The following is a 22,983-nucleotide window of genomic DNA, read 5'->3' on the forward strand; positions in this document are numbered from 1 at the left end:
TTGGATTTTAAGCCTAATTCTCTCTCTTAAGGAATGATTATTACGTTCTGCACACTTTTGCACATTTGTACAATTTTGCACATTTATTTATTTATTTTTTTTCCGGAGCTGGGGACCGAACCCAGGGCCTTGCGCTTCCTAGGCAAGCGCTCTACCACTGAGCTAAATCCCCAACCCAATTTTGCACATTTAAATCAATGAGTTTTGTAGCAAAAAAAAAAAAAAAAATGAAAGAAATGTTTGCCTAGGAGCTTGGGGCAGGGGCGGGGGTGATGGGGTTTGATACACGGACACGCCAACACGCCGCGACCCTTTTTGGCTGTTAAACCTTGAAGTCCATCTGCTTTTTAATTACTGGTGACCAGTCTTTTTAATTACTGGTGGGGGATGGGAAGGATTTGCATTTGTTTGCTTTTAGGGGTAGGGCACAAAGAGCTGTGAGCTCTTTGTGTTTCACAGCCACCTCCAGCAGGGAGGGCCTGCCTCTGTCCTGTGAAAGTACCCCAAATAGTAAAGATAACCTGGGAATGGGCCTCTGGAAGGCAGGGAAGGGAGCTTGCAGGAAGTCTGGGCCTCTGAGCAGCCCTGGAAGTCCTGAGGTAGTGAGGGGAGGGAGCGAGGCTCTAGTGTCTTTACACATCTGCTTTGTTTTTCTCTTAAGAAAAATTAAAGATTCATTTACTGTAAGACCTAACATGAAAAATGCCATCCATTATTATTTCTTCTTCTTCTTCTTCTTCTTCTTCTTCTTCTTCTTCTTCTTCTTCTTCTTCTTCTTCTTCTTCTTCTTCTTCTTCTTCTTCCTCCTCCTCCTCCTCTTCTTCTTCTTCCTCCTCCTCCCCTCCCCTCCCCCTCCCCCCTCCTCCCCTCCCCTCCCCTCCCCTCCTCCTCCTCCTCCTCCTCCCTCCTCCTCCTCCTCCTCCTCCTCCTCCTCTTAAAGCATTTCTAGTTTGGGGAAAGAAAACAATAAAGGGAGGCAGAATGGTCCTAACATGCTGCCAGGGTGTGTATAAAGTCTTGGGACTTCTCTGACCTGTGTTGTGACCCCAGCCGGGGAGACAGGACAGAAGCCCTGGAGGGTCTGGCCAGCTAACCAGCTGAATCAGTGGCATCCAGGTTCACCCAAAGACTGAAAGCCTAGGGAAGATGCTGGTCACGGAAGGGCCCTCATGTGTGCACATCAACATGTAAATGTATATATAGCACACACACACACACACACACACACACACACACACACACACACACACGGGCTTTAGCTTTAATCTCAGAAACTGCAGGTGGTATTGAACACTTTAAAAAAATCCGTTGACAGGTGTTGGGGGTTTAGCTCAGTGGTAGAGCACTTGCCTAGGAAGCGCAAGGCCCTGGGTTCGGTCCCCAGCTCCGGAAAAAAAAGAACAAAAACAAACAAACAAAAAATCCGTTGACAGCTTCACTCCTAAAAACCTTCTCAGGGGATCCTAGACAGTTTTGCTTTCCAGGTTTTTGAAGTTATTGGTGGAATTAGTCGGGAGAGACTTGGCTTGAAGTTTTAGGGTGTTTCCTGATTCTCTCCAGAGGGAAAGGCCTTCTCATGCTTTGTGAGGTGCTGGTCTCACAAGACCTTCTGAGAGCCTGACCCATGCATCAGGAGAGATTGTCACAGACACAGGGCCATAGCTGCAGTCTGCTCTTCTTTCCATCCCTTCTTTTATCAGTCCTTTCATCCCCAAAGCTTGCGTCCCCCTCTGCACCTCCCTCTGCGTTAGCTCCCTTTATGCGGATAACATGCACGCACTAACTAGTTAACCTCATGGTACTTCTGAAGGACAGCTGTGGTTACTGTTAATGTCAGAGAAGGAAAGGACGTGCCTCAGACCTTTCTGTTCATTTGGGGCGCATTTCCTGTCGGGCCTGCTTATATATTGTGCAGATTTTACTTTGTACAGCTTGTGTTTGGAGCCTGTGCCTTGCCCGTCCTATTTTTCTTTTTTTTTTTTTTATTGTGTGTTGCTTATACAAGTTTCATTTGGGCCTTCCACGACTGTCCTGAAGGCTTGCTGTTCTTCATAAGGTTTCCTGTAGTTACAGTGTGCCTGTGTACCCCACGGTGCATGGGCCAGCACACCAGTGACTTTGACAGAGGGCGTGCAGACTTTAGCACCCACCTGTAATAATAATACTGCCGGGATTTTATGGCTTTATAATACACTTGGTGGGAAGTAATGAAGTGTGGATGCTTTGTGTGCAATGTGTGTGTGTGTGTGTGTCTGTGTGTGTGTGTCTGTGTGTGTGTGTGTATGTCTGTGTGTGCGTGTGTGTGTGTGTGTGTGTGCATGTGTATGTGTGTGTGTGTGTATGCATGTGTGTGTGTGTATCTGTGTGTTTGTGTGTGTGTCTGTGTGTGTGGCATGTGTGTGTGTGTCTGTGTGTGTGTGTGTCTGTGTGTGTGTATGCATGTGTGTGTGTGTGTGTGTGTGTATCTGTGTGTATGCATGTGTGTGTGTGTCTGTGTGTGTGTCTGTGTGTGTGTGTGTGTGTGTGTGTGTGTGTCTGTGTGTGTGTGTGTGTATGCATGTGTGTGTCTGTGTGTGTCTCTGTGTGTGTATGTGTCTGTGTGTTTGTGTCTGTGTGTGTCTGTGTGTGTGTCTGTATGTGTGTGTGTATGCATGTGTGTTGTGTGTGTGTGTGTATGCATGTGTGTGTGTCTGTGTGTGTGTGTCTGTGTGTGTGTGTGTGTATGCATGTGTGTGTGTGTGTATGCGTGTGTGTGTGTGTGTGTGTGTGTGTGTGTGTCCCCTGTGACTGGATGGCAATGTTTTTCCTCCCTGACTCAGCACAGCATCTCCCATACCCTCTGGGATGCAGGTGCCCAGAGGAGACAGCTGTTCCTTCGCTTTTTACATTTCATCCCCAGGAAGCTGGGTGGGAGCATTCTCCGTTAGGTCTGTGGTTAAACCTTCCCTTGAAGGTGAATGTTTTCCCTGATAGTCTTTTCAGACAACAGACCCCAGAGGTGCTGGTTGGTTTTTGGTCAACTGGATACGAGCTAGGGTCATCAGGGAAGAGGGACCCTCAACTGAGAAAACACTTTCATTTGATTGGGCTGTAGGCAAATCTGGGGTGCATTTTCTTCATTAAAGATTGATGTGGGAAGGCTCCATCTACCATGGGTGGGGCCATCCCTGGGCAAGAAAGCAGGTTGACTAAGCCATGGAGAACAAACCAGGAAGCAGCATTCATTCCTTCATGGCCTCTGCATCAGTTCCTGCCCTGAATTCTTACCCTGATTTCCCTCAGCGATGGACATAGATGTCACATGTAACTCCTTTCCTCCCCAAGTTGCTTTTGGTTGTGGTGTTTATCCCGCAGTGGAAAGCAAACCAGGACCCTAGGGTTGTCCTTCCTGATTGGCCTGGAGGTTTGAAGTAGAAATGGACCCTCTCAGTTACCGAACTCGAGTGGCATGATTTTTCTGTCTCTCTGGGCTGGAGACCTTCCTCAGCCACCTTGCTTGTTCTTTGGGTGGCAGAGTCTAGCCAAGGCAGCCTTGTCGTGAAGGGGACCAACTCTACTTGATGATGTACACACAGCGCAGTAGCTGTACCAAACATGGTGGCTGTAAAATGCTGCGGAATGCAGCTTTAAGTCTGCTGGAGTTTCAGTCTTTCTCTCTTACGTTGTATGTTTTCACCATTTTACTTTTGAATTAAGAAGCGTGTTCACCGAGGGGCAGTGAGACAGAATAACAGGGAGGGGACTCCACTTCATCATATAACTTATCTGTGGCCTTGCTTTTATGCATTTTCTGTCTGTAATATTGGAAAATATACTCATGCACTGGATGTCATAAAAGAACATTTTTTTCCCCCAGCAAAACCAGAAACGTTCCCTATTGGCTGCTCTGTAACTTTTCACCCTATGGTTCATACGCTGGTGACTTATCTTCCCCCTAGGTTAACACTGATTTACTCCTGCTAGTGATTCTCTGAGTTGGTACGCTCAGCTGGGTGATCCTTCTCCATAAGGTACTGGCCAGGGCTATAGGCCTTGAGGAGTGTAATTTGGGAAGCCGAGGCTTTAAGATGGCTCATTGGCTGTTACCAGTTTTTAAAATTTCTGCCTCGCTGATTTCTTGCAGGGACAGGATTTTATTACTAGTCAAATAATTGATTTGTCTGGTTTTCCTGACAGCAGGACTGGGGGTCTGGTGTTTAGTGTCTCCTCCTCCTGATGCTGGTACTGAGATAGCAGACAGGTTACTAGGTTACTAGGTTACTAGGTTACCCCCTACATCCCTCACCCTCTTTCCTGCTTCACTTTTGTAGCTCCTGCAGAGACAGGGCTGCACTGGGTTCATTCTGATGAGCCCGTTAGCCTTGCCCGCACGTGTGCAGGGTCTGATCAAGACAGAGACGAACCTCAGACTACATGGCTGTTTTAGTGTGTGTGTGTTTTTGTTTTTTTTTGTTTTTGTTTTTGTTTTTTTTTTTTGTTTGTTTGTTTGTTTTTGGACCTGGGGACTGAACCCAGGGCCTTGTGCTTGCTAGGCAAGTGCTCTACCACTGAGCTAAATCCCCAACCCCCACATGGCTGTTTTAAACAGAGCAATGTCACAGTTTTTGCCCGCGCACACACACAGGACAGACCGTCGTAGGCTAGGGGTGGGAGGACGGGCTGTTCTGTACAGAGAGGCGGCAGCGGTGGTATCTCTTGAAGAAAGCCAGAAGGCCACGAAAGAGCTAAGAAAACGAACCAAACCTCAACTCCCAAATGGGCAGGGGAATAGAAATATTCCTCAAAGATAAATGGGTCACTTTCTCTGGTGGCTAACCAGATGCCATGCTGACCCTGTCTGGAGGGAGCTAACAGGAACAGGTGTGGCCTCCAGCCACATCTCTGGGTTCCATGTCCTGGCCAGAGTCCTGGAATCTCATGGGTTTGCCTTGAGTCAGAAAACTTGCGTTTCCAACAGCTCTAATGCTGGCCCAGTAACCACGCTGAGGAGCTGTTAGCCTGGGTCTGGAGAGATGGCTCAGTGCTTGGGAGTACTTGTTGCTTTTGCAGAGAACCTGCGTTTGGTTTCTAGCACTGCATGTTGGTTCACAACCACCCTTAACTCCAGTTCCAGGGCATCTGATGTCCTCTCTGACCTCTGAGGGAGCCAGGCAATGCACAAAGATCACAGGTTTTTTTTTTTTTTTTTTTTTTTTTTTTTTTTGTTCGTTTCTTTTTTTAAATGTCCTTTTCTAAGCAGCACAGGCTCCTTGGAGGACTCAGCATTAGCACCGTGGGAGTTGTGAGAAGCACAGGATGTTTGCAGACACTAAGCCGTCCATGATAGGGATGGCACCATCATCCTAGAAGCGGGTATCCACCAAGGCTCTTGGCATGAAGGGACTAGTGTGCCAGTAAAGTTCAGTACTGTGTTTACTAAAACTTTCTTATGGATACAGGGTGGGGGCTGTTTTGTTTTGTGAAAGGGACTCCCCCAGTAGCCCAGGCTAGACTAGAATTCATAAAATCCTGCCTCATCCTCCTGAGACCTGGAGTGCCAGGCATACCTCACCACGTCCAGTTGTGTGGCCATTTTTTTTTTCTCTTTTTTAGCATTTCTAGAAACTATAAACACCCAGCATTGGGGGAAGCACAGTGTTTACAGCTGGGGACGAGGAAGTGAGAGGAAGGTAGCCTCTGGGCTTCCTGGTGAGTTTAAAAAGGAAGTTAACCAGACTTCGTGGACTTAACCTTAAGCCTCCGTGAGAGGAAGTTTGTGACTAAGTTTAAAGATCGTTAATGTTTAAACCCCTCAATGGTCCTATTCAGAGGTGTCTGATTTAAGTGTTCACTTCCGCCTTACAGCTGGAAAGCAGTTATGGAAGATGGCCACATCAGTAAAACTGTGCATACAGAAACGGCCGGCTGTCAGCTGTGGGCTGCAGCTTGCTGATCTCTGCCTCAGGGACGGCTCGAGACCAATGCTATGCAGGAAGGTTGCTCATCTCAGTGGCTTTTGAACTAGCTGCCCGCTTGCCCGCTGGATTTGGGTGGAGCCCATCCTGTGGGTAGGACAGAGGTGTGACTGAGATTTGGTGACTTTGTGACCTAGGCAGGCTCCTGCTCCTGCGATAACACTGAGGCCAAGAGCAACTTGATGAGGAAACATTTTTATTTGACTTGCAGGCCCCAGTTCATCTCTGAAGGAAGCCAGAGCAGGAACCAGAGCAGAGGGCACATCGGAACGCCTCTTACTGGCTTGCGTTCCATGGCTTGCCCAGTTTGCTTTTTGATACAAGCCAGGACCACTTATCTGAAGGTGGAACAGCCCACTGTGAGCTGAGCAGAGCAGAGCAGAGCAGAGCAGAGCAGAGCAGAGCAGAGCAGAGCAGAGCAGAGCTGAGCTGAGCTGAGCTGAGCTGAGCTGAGCTGAGCTGAGCTGAGCTGAGCTGAGCTGAGCTGAGCTGAGCTGAGCTCCCACATCAATCATTAATCAAGAAAATGTACCACAGCCATGCACAGGGCAATCTGAAGGAGGTATTGCTCTTACTCGGTTCCTCCTCCCAGACGTCCAGAGCCGGGGCAAGCTGACAGAAAACTTAACGGCAAGCAAGGCTATCCAGATTCTTCTCATCTGAGTGCTCACAAGTATTTAGCTATACGATAAAAAATTCTGTGCAAAAGAAAAACATCTTTTTTTTTTTTTTTTTTTTTTGAAGCCGGGTTTCTCTGTGTAAACTTGGCTGCCCTGGAATTTGCTCCGTAGGCCAGGCTGACCTTGAACTCCCAGAGATCCACCTGCCTCCGCCTCCCAAAGGCTTGGAATAAAGGTGTACACCACCACCAGCTGGCCTAAAAAAGGAAAAGTTTTAGAAAGTGACAATGAATTTGATAGGTCACTTGCTGTCGTAGTCTCTCCCCTCCCTCTGTCTCACACCTGGCCAGGTGTGGTGTCATACTCCTTTAATGCTAGTACTTGGGAGACAGGGGCAGGTGGATCTCTCTGAGTTTGAGGCCAGCCTGGTCTACTACGGATCCAGGACAGCCAGTGCTACACAGAGAGACCCCATCTAAGCAACAACAATAATAAACACCAAACAAAAGCGACAACAAGGGTTACCTGGGGACGTCCACTGGGTGCTGAGCACCTAACTCAGGGCTTTGCTGGTACGGTGCATTGAGCTGCGCCCTCAGAAGCCTTTCTGTTTTCTAGTAGCCACTGAGGCCTGTGAGCCCAGCCCTGGGAGGCTACAGCAGGAGGATCCCAGAGGATTCAAAGCCAGCCGGAACTACAGAGTGCGACCCTGTCTTTAAAAACAAGCAAACTTATCTCTTAATGTTTTTTTTAAATATAGTAAAGTCGGTAGTTGAAAGCCCACCATGGGTGTCTGTGGCTTCTCTGTTTTGTGGAGACTTTTATCCAGTTGTGGGGGCTGGGACTGGAGGCTTAAGAGCTCGAGGCCAGCTTGGTCTACACAGTAGACCCATTCTCTCAGAGGTTAGCATGGTCTATATAGTAGACCTGTTCTCCCACTCCCACCACCAAAGTCAGAGATGGCTCGAGTGTTTACTGCAGGAGAGCCTGGGGCGGGGAGGTTTGCAGGGTTTAGGTGGTTTAGATTTTATAAAGTCTGCAGTGGGGGAAGAAAAGCAAGGGATACAAGCTGCAGCCCTCACCCATCTTGGCCCCTTCTCTCCATTTCTGTCCCTCAGTGATCCGCTGTGTGGCCTTGCCAGCTCATGTTGGGCTCTCCTGCATAGCCACATTCCTACCTGAAGCCCTTGTTCCCATCAGCAGGCTGGTCGTCTGGACTTTGCGGTTTGCAAACCTTCCCAGGCCGTCATGCTCTGGGCCACACTGAGAAAGTTCCTTTTTCTGGGGTCACACTCACAAGCCATGCTCTAGGGATGACTGTCAGTTCTGTCTCAGCAGACACTGGACTCAAAGGAGAACAGACATCAGGACACCTGCAATAAAGAGAAGACTTGCTGTCTGTCACCAACCTGTCTATCCTTTTCCTGTCCCTGTAACCAAAGTTCTGGATGGAATGGATTTAAGGAAAGGCTTATTTTGACTCCTGGTTTCATAGGACTTTTTTTGCAGGCTCTCGTGGGTCCTATCTCATCTTAGCCAGCCTCCCATCCCTGTCCCTCTCTGCTTCCTGTTGGGGCAGTGACACTCACTTCTAGCCTGGTATTCTTCCTTTGCTGGATGGCAGCTATTCTGTGAGGGCAAAAGGCCAAGGCCTCCCTTTCCTAGGGCCAACTTAAAGCCTCTCTGGAAGCCTTGAAAAATGTTGGGTTTCTCATGTGATAGGGAAACAAGGTAACAAGGCGTGATAGGGAAACAAGGTAACAAGGCGTGATAGGGAAACAAGGTAACAAGGCGTGATAGGGAAACAAGGTAACAAGGCGTGATATGGAAACAAGGTAACAAGGGTCTCCATTCCTGTTTGCAAGCATGAGTAGTGGAGATGCTGTGCCCACTACGCAGAGAGCAACTGGGTGGAAGAGCTATGGTTTCACGCTGAGGACTCTCAGCTTATTGTGTCTGGGTCCCTGTGTGGTGCCGAGCCACAGGCCTCACCCTCGAGTACTGGCTCTCCATTCTGGCGCCTAGACCTTTGGGCTTTGGGCGTTGGTATATCCTCTTCATGAATGGTTCTGTCTCTCTCTCCCTCTCCCTCTCTCTCTCTCTCTCTTTCTCCCTCTCCCCCCCACTCAGTGTGTGTGTGTGTGTGTGTGTGTGTGAGATTGAGAGAGAGAGAGAGAGAGAGAGAGAGAGAGAGAGAGAGAGAGAGAGAAAGAGAGAGAGAGAGAGAGAGAGCGCTCACGTGGTTGCCTTCTTGTCCAAGATGGCTGTGGTCTGCTTCGGGGATGCTAGCCTCAGTGTGGAAACTCGTGTTTTTTCATTTGGCAGGTTCTCAGCCCTGGTTCCAAGATGATGGGATTGGGAAATGGGCGTCGGAGCATGAAGTCTCCACCCCTTATCCTGGCTGCCCTGGTGGCCTGTGTCATCGTCCTCGGCTTCAACTACTGGATTGCCAGCTCCAGAAGCGTGGAACTCCAGGTATTTCGTTTCTTTAGAGTGGATGGACAAGTACTAAATGTTTAAAGCAGCCGAGGGGGCAGTGCCATGGGATCCCTGTTTATTGTCAGCCAATACTTTGGGTTCTGACAGCATGTGCTAATGGTATTCTTAGCTCTCCACACCAACTCCCCTCCCCCAAGCAGGCCCCTCCCTCCAGCCCAGTACTGCGTGCTCTGTGACTACTGAGTCGCAGGTCAGACCTCACTCTGCTCCCCGGTTCAATATTTACGAGGAACTGGAATGTTGGCTGGCAGAGGTGAACTGGACACTGTCCATTCCTGTCTGTCAGTTCACTGGAGAAACCAAGGGTCACGTGGGTGGTAATTTTAGGTTCCCAATCGTAGATGAGGCCATGCCGTCCTGGTTGGGTTTGCCATGGCTGCTTGTTTTAAAGAGTCCTCTGTGAAAGAGGGGACCACGGTTGAGAAAACGCTGTGGGCATTTGTTAGTGACTGATGTGAGTAAGCCTATCCCAGTGTGGGGTTGTGCAGATATTAGATATTGACCGGACAGAACATGCCACCCACCCCTGGGCGGTCGTACAGAAAGAAAGCCTATGGAGCAAGCCAGCAGGAGCAAATCAGTAAGCAGCACTCCTCTGTGGTCTCTGCTACAGTTCCTGTCTCCATATTCCTACCACTTTGAGTTTCTGCCTTAGCTCCCCTCAAAGATGGGCTGTGTGTGACTGGGATGGTTCAGCCAAATCAACCCTTTCCTCCCCAGGTTGCTTTTGGTCGTGGTGTTTATCAAGGCAGTAGGAACCCCACCTAAGCCATGAAACAATGACAGTCTCCCGGTTGTCTTTGATCTGCCTGACTTTGTCCTGCAGAGAATATGCCCACCCCTCCCTCAATGGCTAGGTCATTGGCTGCTGGGCCGCAAGCTTTGGTCCTGTGACACCTTTGCTGAGGGAGTTGGTAGTGTCTCAGCTGGGTGACTTGGATCTTCACAGCTGTGGGTTTCTTCTAGACACGCATCGTAGAGCTGGAAGGCCGGGTCCGCAGGGCGGCCGCAGAGCGAGGTGCCGTAGAGCTGAAGAAGAACGAGTTTCAGGGTGAACTGCAGAAGCAGCGAGAGCAACTTGACAGGATCCAGTCCAGCCACAGCTTCCAGCTGGAGAATGTCAACAAGTTACACCAGGACGAGAAGGCAAGGCCTACCCTTTCCCCGTTGCCCTTTCCTGAGTAGCCAGCCCCCCTGCAGCACACTAGCCACGTGAGGCTGCTTAATGGTTGAACGGTGGCTTGAGGGTCCAACAAATAGGGTTTAATCGTAACTAATTAAGTTGTCAAGTATGTTCAGTGACTTCAGTATTCACTGGCCTAAGTTGGTAGGGAAGCAGTCTTGGGCTGAAGTTTTGGGAGTCGTGTTCCAGGGGGTGCTGGCTTTCCTTCCGTTCTCTGTGAGGGTCACATGCATGGCTGGGTACCGTCTGATATCTGAGGTGTGCTACGTTCTGGGACTTTTAAGTACCTGACTCACACAGGTGTGGATTTAGGGACAGGTATGAATGAGTTAAGTTCGTGGAAAGATGCTAAACTCTGAGAAACCTTGATCCGAAGTGCTAGTGGCCCCAAGCGTTTCCCCAGCAGAGTGGGTGATGAAAGGTGACACCCTTGGCCAGCGTCAGCTCCCCTGAGAGTCTCACAGCTTGCTGTTCAGCTGCCGGGCTTTCGTCAGTCTATCAGAGTCTCTGTTGTTTATGCCCATGGTGTGGTCTGAACTTAACCCTAGAGCTCATGGCGGAAAACTTAAAGCAATACATGCATTGTCCCAGACTCTCTGGGTATCAGGGCTCAAAGACTAACTTCTGAAAGATTGCTCACGCATTCCCGTGTCCCCACATTTTATCTAGTTGCTCAAAACACTGTGATCAGCTGACCCAGGGTCTTCTCAGCGTTTTTAACTTTTCCTAACTGAGTAGGGGGCGGGGGTAACTTGCCACTTCCCTTCCCTCCTCTGCGTGAATGATTTAAGAGTAAAAGCCAGTAAGATTCCTTTAAACGAGTTGACAAAAATGTCGAACTAAGCTACTTTTTAAAAAAAGATTTTCATATTTTAGTTTATGTGTATGAATGTTTTTCCTGCCCGTAAGTGCTCCTGTATGTGCCTGGTATCCAAAGAGGCCAAAAGAGGGCTCTAGATGCCCTGGAGCTGGAGTTACAGATGGTTGTGAACTGCCCTGTATGTGGTGGAAGCTGAACTCAGGTCCCCTGTAGGAGCAGCCACCGATCTTAATCGCTGAGGCACCAATCGAGCCCCTGAACCAGACTGTGTTTATTCACACTTCCTGGGGTCGGCGGAAGCCATGACAGCTTAGACCCTTTTTTCACCTTATGCCTTTCATCCACATTGCTGCCCTGCTGAGATTTGAATGAGGTGGGTCTTGGGGTCCTTCTCACTGAAGCACCAGCTTGCTCAGGAGTCTGTGACATGGACCAGGGCACTGAGCAAATAGGAGGTTCCACTTGAGAAGCTCCGTGTCTGGAGGACCCAACGGTAATCTTACACGTGTGGGCTCCACTCAAATGTTACACGTTTAGACAGGGTCTTTGTGTCCTAGGCCACCTGAGAATTCTGTGTCCTCCTGCCTCTGCGTCCCAAATGGTGGCATTACAGGTTGTTAATCTCCCTGGGCAAGAATGAGACTACTACCGTAATTTTTAAGCCAAATTTGAACCAAGTTTTGCTAAGTACCGACCAGGACAATGGACACTTACCAGATCTATACCTCAGATTCCCAGAGAATGGCTACAAATCATATTAGTCTGGTGCTTATAAAGGCAGAACCCACAAAGCCAAGTATTTCTAGACTTCATCCAACCAGGGGTGAACATACATCGAGACGTACCTCCCACCTCTGTGTGATCAGGCACATCCTGTGTAGTTGGAGCAACCAACCTTGTTTGCAGAAGAGAAAACACTCGGCTTGCTGTGTGATCAATAACCCCCAGCATCCCAGGAGTTATCCGACCTAGGCGAGCGGGGCTTACAGGATAGAAGCATTTTGTTTCGTTTATAGATCTTTTAAGCACAACTGAAAGCGTAACTTTAGCGCTCACAAGGCGTGTACAAAGTACCAGGCCTGGCCCCCAGATACCATAAAAGCGTCATCATAATTGATAAAGTTGGGTTGTGCCCGGCCCTCCTCAGTCTTCCTCTTTCTCTCCTACCTCTAAAGCTGGTGCCGTGAGCTTGACTATCTAGCCTTCCAAAGAACATTGCTGGACTTCCACACATCCAAAAACAGTACACGCTTTCATTCATGTTTCAGGTGTTTGCCCAGGCCTCTGTCACCCTGTGGTCAGTTTCCTCTTGAGTTCCTTGCTGAGGCCATGTCTAGTTCATCCCTTGGGACAGCCACACCCTCCTTAAGCTGATGTTTGATGAGGCACTCCCCACTAAGGTGACCTTCCTGGTTCTCAGCTTCCCTCCGTGGACAGATGGCTGTTGTGAGCTGTTCTGCCCTGCTCCCTGGGCTCTTGGAGTGTCTGATGCTTGTGGAGTTTTCCCAAGCACAGTCTAGATTCATTATCGAGCTGTGACAGGAATTTACTACGTTCTGCCCACCTCCAGAAATGAAAAATAATTGAGTGTTATTACATGTGTTAAATTTGCTTTGTGACTCCATTGTTTCCGTTTTTATATATATATAAAAAGGGCGTATATGTCAATGTTTGCACTGACTCCCAAGGTAAACTTTGTCCTTGTAAATTAAAGGAACCTGGAAGATCCAAGGAGAAATCCCGGTGCTGACTGGCTGGACTGTATAGGAAACCTGTTTTTCTTTTGGTTCTTTTTTTTTTTTTTTTTCTTTTTTGGTTCTTTTTTTCGGAGCTGGGGACCGAACCCAGGGCCTTGCGCTTCCTAGGCAAGTGCTCTACCGCTGAGCTAAATCCCCAACCCCAGAAACCTGTTTTTCTAAGCTTTATTTTGTTCTGTCTGTATGAGCGTCTTGCCCGTGTGTATCTTTGTGTGTCTCTTGCTGCCTGGAGCCCACAGAGGTTAAAGAAGTTGTCAGGTCTCCTGGAATTGCAGTTCAGATGGCTGTGAGCCACCATGGGCATGCTGGGAGTAGAACTCCAGGTCTTAGTGGAAAGCCCTGAGTGCTCTTAACTGAGGCCTGCTCTCCAGCATCATGAAACCCATTTTCATGACCTATCATGTTGGTCCCAAAGTCCCCTCGACATCACATCAATTGGCCCTTAGTTTCTGTTGATATTTCGTTCTCTCCTCACTGTTCCCGTCTAAGTTAGAACTATTTAGTTCCTGTCTTAGTTAGGGTTTTACTGCTGTGAACAGACACCATGACCAAGGCAACTCTTATAAAGGACAACATTTAACTGGGGCTGGCTTCCAGGTTCAGAGGTTCAGTCCGTTATCATCAAGTCAGGAGCATGGCAGCATCCAGGCAGGCATGGTGCAGGAGGAGCTGAGAGTTCTACATCTTCATCTGAAGGCTGCTAGGAGAAGACTGGCTTCCTGGCAGCTAGGGTGAGGGACTTAAAGCCCACAGCGAAACACCTACTCCAATAAGGCCACACCCCCAAATAGTGCCCCTCCTGGGGCCAAGCATATTCAAGCCATGACAGTCCCCGAAATAGTGCCAGACCGTTTAAGGTCTTTCATGATGTTAGCTGACACTTCATAAGAAGCTCTAGTTGGTTACTGGATGAGTGGAAGCCCATGACCCTGTGTTTTAGGTAACCTCCGTTCAGTTTTGGAGGAAGGGGAGACTCTCTCAAATATTTGGATGATCATAATTTTTTAGATGCAGAAGTCTTTTCCCAAATGAGTTGTGGGGTTAACACAGAAGACAGCATACAGCGGCGGTGTGAGGGAGTGTGGAGGGAGGGACAAATCCTAGCTGGCTGATGGGCAGTTTGTTGGGAGACAATCGTGTCTATGTTACTGATAGCCTCGACTAATCCGTCCTCCATAGATGATCTTCCCCACGTTGCCATCACTCACATAGATAGGTGGCCGTGCTCCGAGAGCAGATTTGGACCTTGGCCCAGGCACTGACCAACCCGGATTCCCCGTCTTGAGAACTTGAGCCATATCCCGGAGACTGTGATCTTTGAATCATTTTGGTTGAGTATCCCTTCTCTAAAATGGCTCAGGACTAGAAAGGAGCATTTTCAGTCTTGAATGTTTAAATTCCGTACATGTATATTGCACAGACTTTCCCAGCTGAACAGCTGGGAAACCGAAAGCCTCCAAACTCAGAGTTCGTTGAAGGTGAGAGGTCTGCATTCAGCTTGAGGGCGCATGCCTGCCTATCGCCCCGGCAACGGAGAATCTCTTGGGCCCAGGAGTTTGAAGCCAGTGTAAATCCCACCTTAGAACACGTCTGTCTTTGAGGTTTTACTGCTCTTTGGATTAGAGCTGCCTGGCATGCAAGTAAGGGAAGGTGATAAAGTCTTCAGCTGGGGTAGGAATGCGTTTCAGCAGCACAGTGATTACTAAGCATGCTGGGTGCCCAGGTTCAGTGGCAAGTCTTTAGAAAGAAAATCCCACAGGACATTTTTGTTGTGTAAGGATCATCCAGTTTGAAGAAACCATATTAAAAGAGCCCACTACCCCTTGGGTGATATCATAGCATTCTTGTGTTAATTCATTTTCTCAGTTTATCCACAGTGGGCCTCCGTTCCCCACAGTGGGCAGCCATTCCCCATAGTGGGCCATTTAAACCCTTCAAGCTGACGCAGCATAGGTGTTTCAAGCAGCGTCTGTGTGGTCCAGCCTTTTAGGGCACCTTCAGCTTCATGTAGGGCTCTCTTTTATTCTCAGTCATAAAACTCTATTGTCTCAGTCTTCACAAGAACACACTCTGTATTTGCTCAGAATCGTCAGCCATCACAGCACTTTTAATCATAAGTTGTCGGGCTGGCTCACCCGCCACATCTCAGGCCCAGGCACCAGCACAGCTTCCAGACCGAGCTGTGGCCACCCACTCAGGGCACTGTTCTGAATTCAGAGCTGTGCCTTTGATTCAGGAGAACGGACACAGGTACAGCCTGGCTTCTGTCCCTGCCTCTCAGGTTACTTTGAAGTGGTGGTTAAATCCCTGTAGAACACGCTTTGTGGGAACAGTTTGTTTTTCCTATACCCTCTGGGGCTTGGGGTTCCCAAAGGCTTTGCTGACCGTCATCTGAGGTCTTGGCCGTGGGTCCATTAACCGCACCTGTCACCCAAGAGCTCACTGGGTTGCAACAGCAGGACTTGTCTTTCCCACACACCTGCCCAACCTCCTCTCGCTGGCCAGGTGCCAAGAGGAAGAAGACCTTAGGCCTGTGTCTGCTAGATCTGCCATATCAAATGGCCACAGAGTTAGTGGCTTAAACCCAGAGAGTTTGTCCACTCTCATAGCTTAAGGCTGGCGGCCCTCATTTCTTAGTGGAGTTTTCTTTTTCTTAAAAATGTGTTTATGCGGGGGTTGGGGATTTGGCTCAGTGGTAGAGCGCTTGCCTAGGAAGCGCAAGGTCCTGGGTTCGATTCCCCAGCCCCGAAAAAAGAAAAAGAAAAAAAAATGTGTTTATGCACACGGATGTCTCTGTGGGTGCAGAGCAGATGCCACAGGAGTGCTTGGGGTGACCTCCTCTGTCGATGTCCTCTGCTTATACCTTAGGGACAGGGTCTCTCCTGTCCTGGGCTTGTGGCTTGTCAGTTAGGCTGAAGATCAACCGGCTGCCACAGTCCTCCTGTCTGTCACATGGCTACCGGGACCTGAACTTGCACAGCAAGTCCTCTGTACTGCTAACCATCTCTCCAGCCCCATGTTTTGGAGGTAGTCTGACCTGAAACTTACTTACTATGTGGCCCAGGCTGGTCCTAAACTCACGGCAATCCTCCTGCCTCAGATTCCCAAGTACTAGGATTAGTGGCATAAGCCATGATTCCCAACTCAGCATTTTCCTTTAACAGGTGCATATATGGGTACATATAAAACAAATTTGTCTTTATTCATTAATTTACTTCTCTTTAGACTTGGGACATGGTCCTCAATTCAGCCGCTGGAGTGTTAGGATTGTAGGCAGGAGCCTGTATTCTGCTTAAAACAAGTCTCTAAAGCTGTGAGAGGCAACGGAGCTTGGGAGTGGAAGGGGGGGGCGGTTAATCATTGACAGAAGCCTGCAAATATTCACTTGTGCTTCTCTGCATTGTCTCCTAAGGTTGGTTGAATTCATTCTATTGTGTTTCTGTCCGAAGACTGATTGGGGGCTGATAATGTCCTGGGGTCTTGGCTCAGGGGCAGGGTATTTACTGTCTGGCCCCCCTAGAAGAAGAGGCTGGAGATCCTTGGTTACCAAGTAGCACTGTCTGGACAAACGCAGATCTTCCTGCCATTTTGCTAATGTTTGCTCGCCAAACCTTAGTCAGAAATAGCTTCTGTCAGTGTCTGTGGCATCCTCTGCTTGGCTGGCCCAGCAGCTGTGTGTCTGCCTTGACATTTACACTTTTTGTGTGTGAGTTAATTTGCCCTAGGGGCACAAAGAAAATCCTTAGAGTGCATTTCCTTTGTGATGGAAATGAAGTTGTTGAGCAGGTCTGAGAAGAAGCTGCCAAAGCCTGTTCCTTGCTTTGTGTGCAAGAGGAGCTGGCAGATGAACAGCTCCTGGTAGGAACTGGATTTGATTCCAGCTACTGCAAAATCTGGAGCAACCAGGGGGGGGGTGGGGGGGTGGAAAGACTGGGCCTCTGGCTGGGTGAGTCACTTACAGGACCTAGGGTGCACTGAAGTGCTGTTAGCTCCCTGGCTTCTCCCTGAGTGACACTGTTTCTGGAGATAGCTTATCTACTTGTCCCAGACAGGGAACCAGCAACAGACCAAAATAGAAACCACCCCAGTCCACTGTGGTGAACCAGTGACTACAAGGAGCAGAAAATGATCCAGACAGATTTGCTTCTGTGGGGGAACCACTCACCCACGTGAGTGCTTCTTGCTGGTATCAAAGCCTTACTGGGAACGACTGTGGAAAGTGGAATTGAGCTTCCCAGACTTTATATGCAGGAAGGAAGGCTGGATAAAATGTACCGAAGCACACACTAAGGCAGGTCCAGGGCATCCTCTACCAAACAGCTGGGCATGGTCTGAGGGCCGTTGTGCCACGAAGCATTCTGTTTTTACCTCACTTGGAAGAGCCTGGGATAGAAGTGGGTGAGACAGGATGGCGGGTCACTAATGGCTGTCCTGAGAAGAGGGGAGTGTTACAGTGCAGGGAGGAGCTCATTCCCAAAGGGTATGCTAAACCAGGAAGGAGAAGGAGCTCGAACTCTGGGACTTGGGTGGCCAGAAGTTTGCAGACTTGAAGGTTAAATAGACCAGTCAGGTGGGCAGCAGGGGAGAAAGGTGACCTCTCCTGTCAGGTGGCTTTTGAAGTGCCTGAGGTAAAAAGCCATTTTGTTGCAATTAGGTGGGAGTTCAGTAGATTCTACAGGAGAGAATTGGGGTAGGATTGTAGGAGGGATTGGCAGGCCTGCCATGGAGGAGTGTGGTGGAGTGAAAGCAGGTTAGTATGATCCACTGCAAATACTAGGTTGGAAATTCGCAACCTGCCGATCTGATTTAGGTTCACAGACAGTTTTATAATTTAACTCATGTTATCGGCACCCCACAAAGTAACGTGACGTCGGGTATGTGCTCTTTGAGTGTCCCCTGCACTCGGTTCTCCTCTTCGGTGGCCTTACTATCCTCAGGGGAGCAACCAGACACCAGCTCGGTTGAAGACCTGAATACAGTTTGGATTATGTCGTGGAAGATGGTGTCTTGCAATGACGTTAGCTATGCTGGTTGGTGGCTGAACAAACAGGGGTGCTGTTCTCTTATTCTAGGTTGCATTGCGCCTCAGTCCTTTTTCTGTTGCTTTTTCTGTTACAGCCTGCCACACGCCTGTAATCCCAGCCCTCAGGAGGCAGAGGCAGGTGGTTCTTTTGCACGTTGGAAACCAGCTTCATCTTTATTTCGAGTTCTAGGGTAGCCTTGGTGACAGAGAGAGATCCTGCCTCAAGAGACACGGAACACGAATATGTTTGTGATAGACACTTTCTAAAGCAAGGGGATAGATTTAACTCCCAGACCTGGAGGCTCACGTTGCTGTAGGCAGTAAGGCTCCCATGGGTGCACACTGCTCAGTGCTGTGGAAGGATTGACCGTAAAAAGGCTTCGCCCTTGAGGTTGGGCGCTGTTTGTCCTCTCTGCACCAAGATTGCTTCAGTGAGCTGTAATTGTCTCTCATCGTCTCCTATCCTTTGCTCCCTGTGTTTGTCATCAAACCTATGAGTGTGGGCATGCTGGTCACATGGGGTCTGTCTTATAAGTTAAGGTTGTACTGTTGTACTGTTGTGAAGAGACACCATGACCACAGCAACTCTTATAAAGGACAACATACAATTGTGGCTGGCTTACAGTTTCACAGGTTTAGTCCATTTTCATCATGGCAGGAAGCATAGCTGAGGTGCAGGCAGACATGGTGTGGAGGAGGAGTTCAGAGTTCTACATTCAGATCAGCAGGCAGCAGGAAGTGAAAACTTGTTTGAGCTTCTGAGACCTCAAAGCCCACCCTCTAGTGACATACTTCCTGCAGCAAGGCCACCCCTCCTCATAGTGCCACTCCCAATGGCCAACCATTCAAACACATGAGTCCGTGGGGGCCAAACCTATTTAAAGGAGCTCAGGGCTCCACGTGACATGCCCACAGTTCTCTTTATACTTCCTAACACCACAGGTAAGCCTCTGGTGGGAAGCTCGGAAAGAAAGGAGAGAGCACCCCGGTGACCCTCTTTGATGTTATTTTCCCACGTGTTATTTTGGCACGTGGATGTCTGCAGTTACTCGGTATTTAGAACCCATGGTGGACCCTTTCCTTTCTCAGGCTGTGACAGAAGGGGAGAAATGCTTATCTGCCTCACAATTAAAGCTCAGTCCATCATGGCGGCTGTCATGTTGGCCAGGCCTTGATGTTTCAGTTGACCCCATCTAGAAGCTTTCTCATAGACAGGCCCAGAGGTTTGTCTCTTAGGTGATTTTGGGTCCTCTGCACTTGACAGGCAGTATTAGCTATCACAAGTGGGATCATTAGGAGTGTTGGTCATGGCCCTGTTAAGTAGCCATGAAACTCTGACCTCCAGGCGGGGCATGACAGCTGCTATCTTGAAACCCACACCTTCATTGAGCTGGCTGCCATTTTGCATTAGATAGAAGCAAAATGCTCATTGGCTGCTCACTGGCATCTCACCAGGCAGGCCCTCCCTGAGGCTGTGCAAGTGGTTAGTTAATGACTACTGGAGGGTGGGGAGCCTCTTGTGTAATGGCATACCTCCCTTAAGTTGTTGGTTTTCATGCACGCAGCCCTCATCCCTGACTCCATAAGTAAGTCGGTTAAATTCACTGGCTTACTACTCTACAGCGGGAAGTGAATTAGTCTGCCATTGCTATTCTATCTGGAACGTTCACCAGCTTGTCTGTGATTAGCTCAGGCGCAGATTACATGAGTACAGATGTCACATCTTACATGGGAAAAAAACATGGACAAGATTCCCGTTTGGGGACAATACCATGTGGCCACCCCAGGAGCTTGTAGGGATTCTTCGGTCACCAGTGTCCTTGTCGTGAGGCTGAAAACCTATGGCCACAGGCCTCCAGCCCACAGATGCTGGCCTGGCCTCTGCTTCCTGGCCAAAGCAAGGCAGGAAGAATTCAGAATTGTTGGTGCCCGCGTGCCGTCCTTCCAAGGCGGAGATGAGATTCTCTGTCCTTGCTATTGTGGTGGACAGAGCTGCAGTCCTAGAACTGAGCCTCAGCTCTACCCTCATACCTCAGCACCAGGAGCAGTGCCTAGCAAGGGGAGGTGGAGAGGGTCTGAGGGCTAGTCTGAGAGGTTGGGTGTGCTGTAGGAGTATGCATCGCTTCAGGGCAAGGGCAGAGGGGGCTGTGGTTTGTCTTCAGTTCACTTACTAGTGAGGCACTGATGACTGATCTGGGGTCCTCTTTGACCCCAGTTACCTGTAGAGACCATCGGGCTAGGAGCCTGGGAGGCGCGTGTGTGCAGCTGATCCCCTGTTCTCTTTCTCCTGACGGGGCCTTAGAGGTAGACCAGGAAAGCCAAGACAGGTTCCTTGAGATGGTAGCTTCCTGTTTGCAGAGGACATTGCAAGGAGAAACATGGGGAACGCACCAGGGCAGGTATATATAAATAGGACCTGTAAGGGAAAGGGGCGGCCCAGGCCCCTATAAAACAGTGTATGAAGCTCTTACTTTCCCTTTCTCTGAGGCTTAGACTCCCTCTCAGCCACTCAACTCTTCTGCCAGGGAATGGGCTTTGCAACAACTGCCATCATCACATTGCCTTCCATCCCCTCAACCATCCGTCCATCTGGTTCATGCATCCATCCGTCTGGCCATCAATCTGGTCCATCTATCTATCTGTCCATCCCTCTGTCCATCCATCTGTCCATCTGGTCCATCTATCCATCCCTCTGTCCATCCATCTGTCCATCTGGTCCATCTATCCATCCCTCTGTCCATCCATCTGTCCATCCACCTGTTCATCCATCCATCCCTCCATCCGTCTGTCCACCTACCCTTGCCTCCTTCCCTCCTCTCAACAGCACCTGCATAGTCCCTTTCCTGATGATCCTTGGTTCCCAGAAGCCAGGTTTGGCTTATGGCTCACTTCCCACAGTTCCCCCACCCCTTACCTTGGGGATGGGGACTCCTTGCAGCCCTTAGTCTGCAGGAAAGATCCTGGGGCACCCTGGTCCTCCACTGAACTGTAGGCTGAGCCTCCCTGTTTAGCCTAGCTGAAGGTGGAAGGGTGTTGCTCTCCTCCTTAAAAGACCCAGGATGCATTAGCAGGAGCTGCTTTGCTTGTGTGGTCAGCCCCGTATGCAGCAGGTGTTTCCTACATAGATGGTGTCCTGCTTCAGCTGCTTCCCTTTGTCCTTGACACGTTGGAGGCAGTGCTCTGCCCCAGGGGCACAGCTCGGATGGTGAGTGCCTTTATTTGCTGCCAGAAGCCGGAGTGTAGATCAGTCATTGCCGTTCCCCTTGGCACTTGTTCACTTGGACATCTCATGCATACCTGCTGCATGAAGGAGATCCTGGAGAGGGCCGTTAGTCAAAGGATCAGCATGTTTTTCCAGTTGTCTGTCTCCCCACCTCTCAGCATAGCCAGAGTTCAGCTCCTTGGTGTTTAGAATAGTACAGCTGTATAGAGGTAAAGGTGTGGTCATGAAGGCCAGAGGTTTTAAGGAGCATGTGGGAAGAGTAGATTTGTAGGCAGAGCTGGTTCAGGCTAACACTCTCCATGAGGAACCTCTTCAGCCTCAGCTGTGGAGGAGGGGGAGGGCCTTTCCTGTTCCTTGGGTGGTTTTCACTGTGGTTTGTCTCCACAGGCTCCTGTCGTGGGATTGGCCCCAGCTAGCATGCTATTTTGGTTGTAGAAACAGGTCACCGGGGTCATCTGTAGAGCTGTTTCCTTCCAATGGAGCCACCCCTTCCTAGAGGGGAAAGGAATGCTCAATACCGAGGACTAACCAAGGAGGCTCAGAATGATCATGAAACTTATCCTAGGCTACACCACAAGAAGGAGTTGTGAGAGTCTTTAATAGAGCTGCCTGCAAGGTGAGCAGGGAGCTCTGGGGACGCTGCTTTCCTGAATGCTGAGGTGATTTCCACTGATACCAGCAGTCTCTCTTAGTCATGCTCCTGTAGTAGCTTCTCACCCATATCCATATCACCCCGAGTAAAATTGAGTAGGTTGCCTAGCTAGACTCATGTTTTGACTGCTGGAAGTGAGCAGTTTGTTCATGTCTTCCCAAGAAAAGTCATGTGACGAGACAGTTCCTTGGGACCAACTAGTCCCTGCCTCCTCCTGGTGTCTGTTCTGGTCACTGTGCCTGTGAACTGCTTCTCCATGCTCCTTACCACCTGATCCAGGGTCGCAGTGACAGAAAGCACTACACAGTTCATCACGAAAGATAACTCTCCTCTCTGGAGAGGCAGGCTGATGAGACAGAAGCACACGAGTCTCAGAGTTTTCCTAGAGAAGAGGAAGCCGGGGAGTCCCAGGTGAACTGTTGTCTTCGTGTGGAGGATTGATGTGATGAAATAGCTGGAGAGAGAGGAATCCCCATTTTGTCTGCTGAGTCCTGGGAGATGGAGAAGGGGGAAGGCGGGGGTCTCTGTTCATGAGGCCTTTGCTTCCAGGTTTCCTGGGAAAACCTTGTGTGTTGCCACTCTCGATTTTAGCAGGAAGTTACACCAAGCACTGACCTGTTTACAGCCTGCTTCGTTAAATACCTGCTGGTCCCACTGTCACACTGAAAACCCACTGTCACACTGGAAACCCAGCGACCTCTTTGCTAAGCATTCAGTATCTCTCACCTTTCTGTGAATTTGCTTAATCACAGAGTTTTTGTCAGCACCGACCAGCTGTCCCACTACAGCGTTCTTGTTTCTTTGGGAACATGCATTCAGTGACCGACCCACTCTGGTTTTGGGGAGCTGTGTATGGAGTGCTTGAGGGTCCCTGAGATTCTGTCCACTCTTTGCCACTCAGCTTCCTGCTCTTTCTCACTCAGGCTCTGTGCTGTCCCGGGCCCCGAGCGCCTGTTAGGGTCTTAAACTGTCTGGGTGAGGTGTGCCATGACCACAGTGTCTAAAGATCCGAGGTTTATCCTAAAGACAGTAGGCTATTTCCTGAGTACTTTTTAGGGTAAATTAGATCTTGAAGCAATAAGTTAGATACATTCAAGCAAACAACATTAAATAAAAAACGGCATTATTGAAGTAAAGAATACACAAAACTCACCATCCTGACCATTTAAAAATGTGTCACGAGGCCAGAAAGACTGCACAGCAGTCTAGGGAGGCTGCACAGGACCTGGGTCAGTTTCTAGCACCCACACAG

At 49.3% G+C, this 22,983-nt stretch overlaps 1 protein-coding gene across 1 annotated transcript in view; it reads left to right on the top strand.

The window, feature by feature from the left end:
* Golm1 (golgi membrane protein 1) overlaps positions 1-22,983 on the top strand; it is a 39,107-nt gene that overhangs the window by 1,055 nt on the left and 15,069 nt on the right. The window contains exons 2-3 of the mRNA XM_032885051.1: positions 8,900-9,049; positions 10,040-10,219. Of these exons, the coding sequence (XP_032740942.1) occupies positions 8,921-9,049; positions 10,040-10,219 (309 nt within the window). The 5' untranslated portion in view covers positions 8,900-8,920. The remainder of the gene's footprint in view (positions 1-8,899; positions 9,050-10,039; positions 10,220-22,983) is intronic.

This window comes from Rattus rattus, chromosome 14, assembly GCF_011064425.1.
Source record: "Rattus rattus isolate New Zealand chromosome 14, Rrattus_CSIRO_v1, whole genome shotgun sequence".
Taxonomy (NCBI): domain Eukaryota; kingdom Metazoa; phylum Chordata; class Mammalia; order Rodentia; family Muridae; genus Rattus; species Rattus rattus.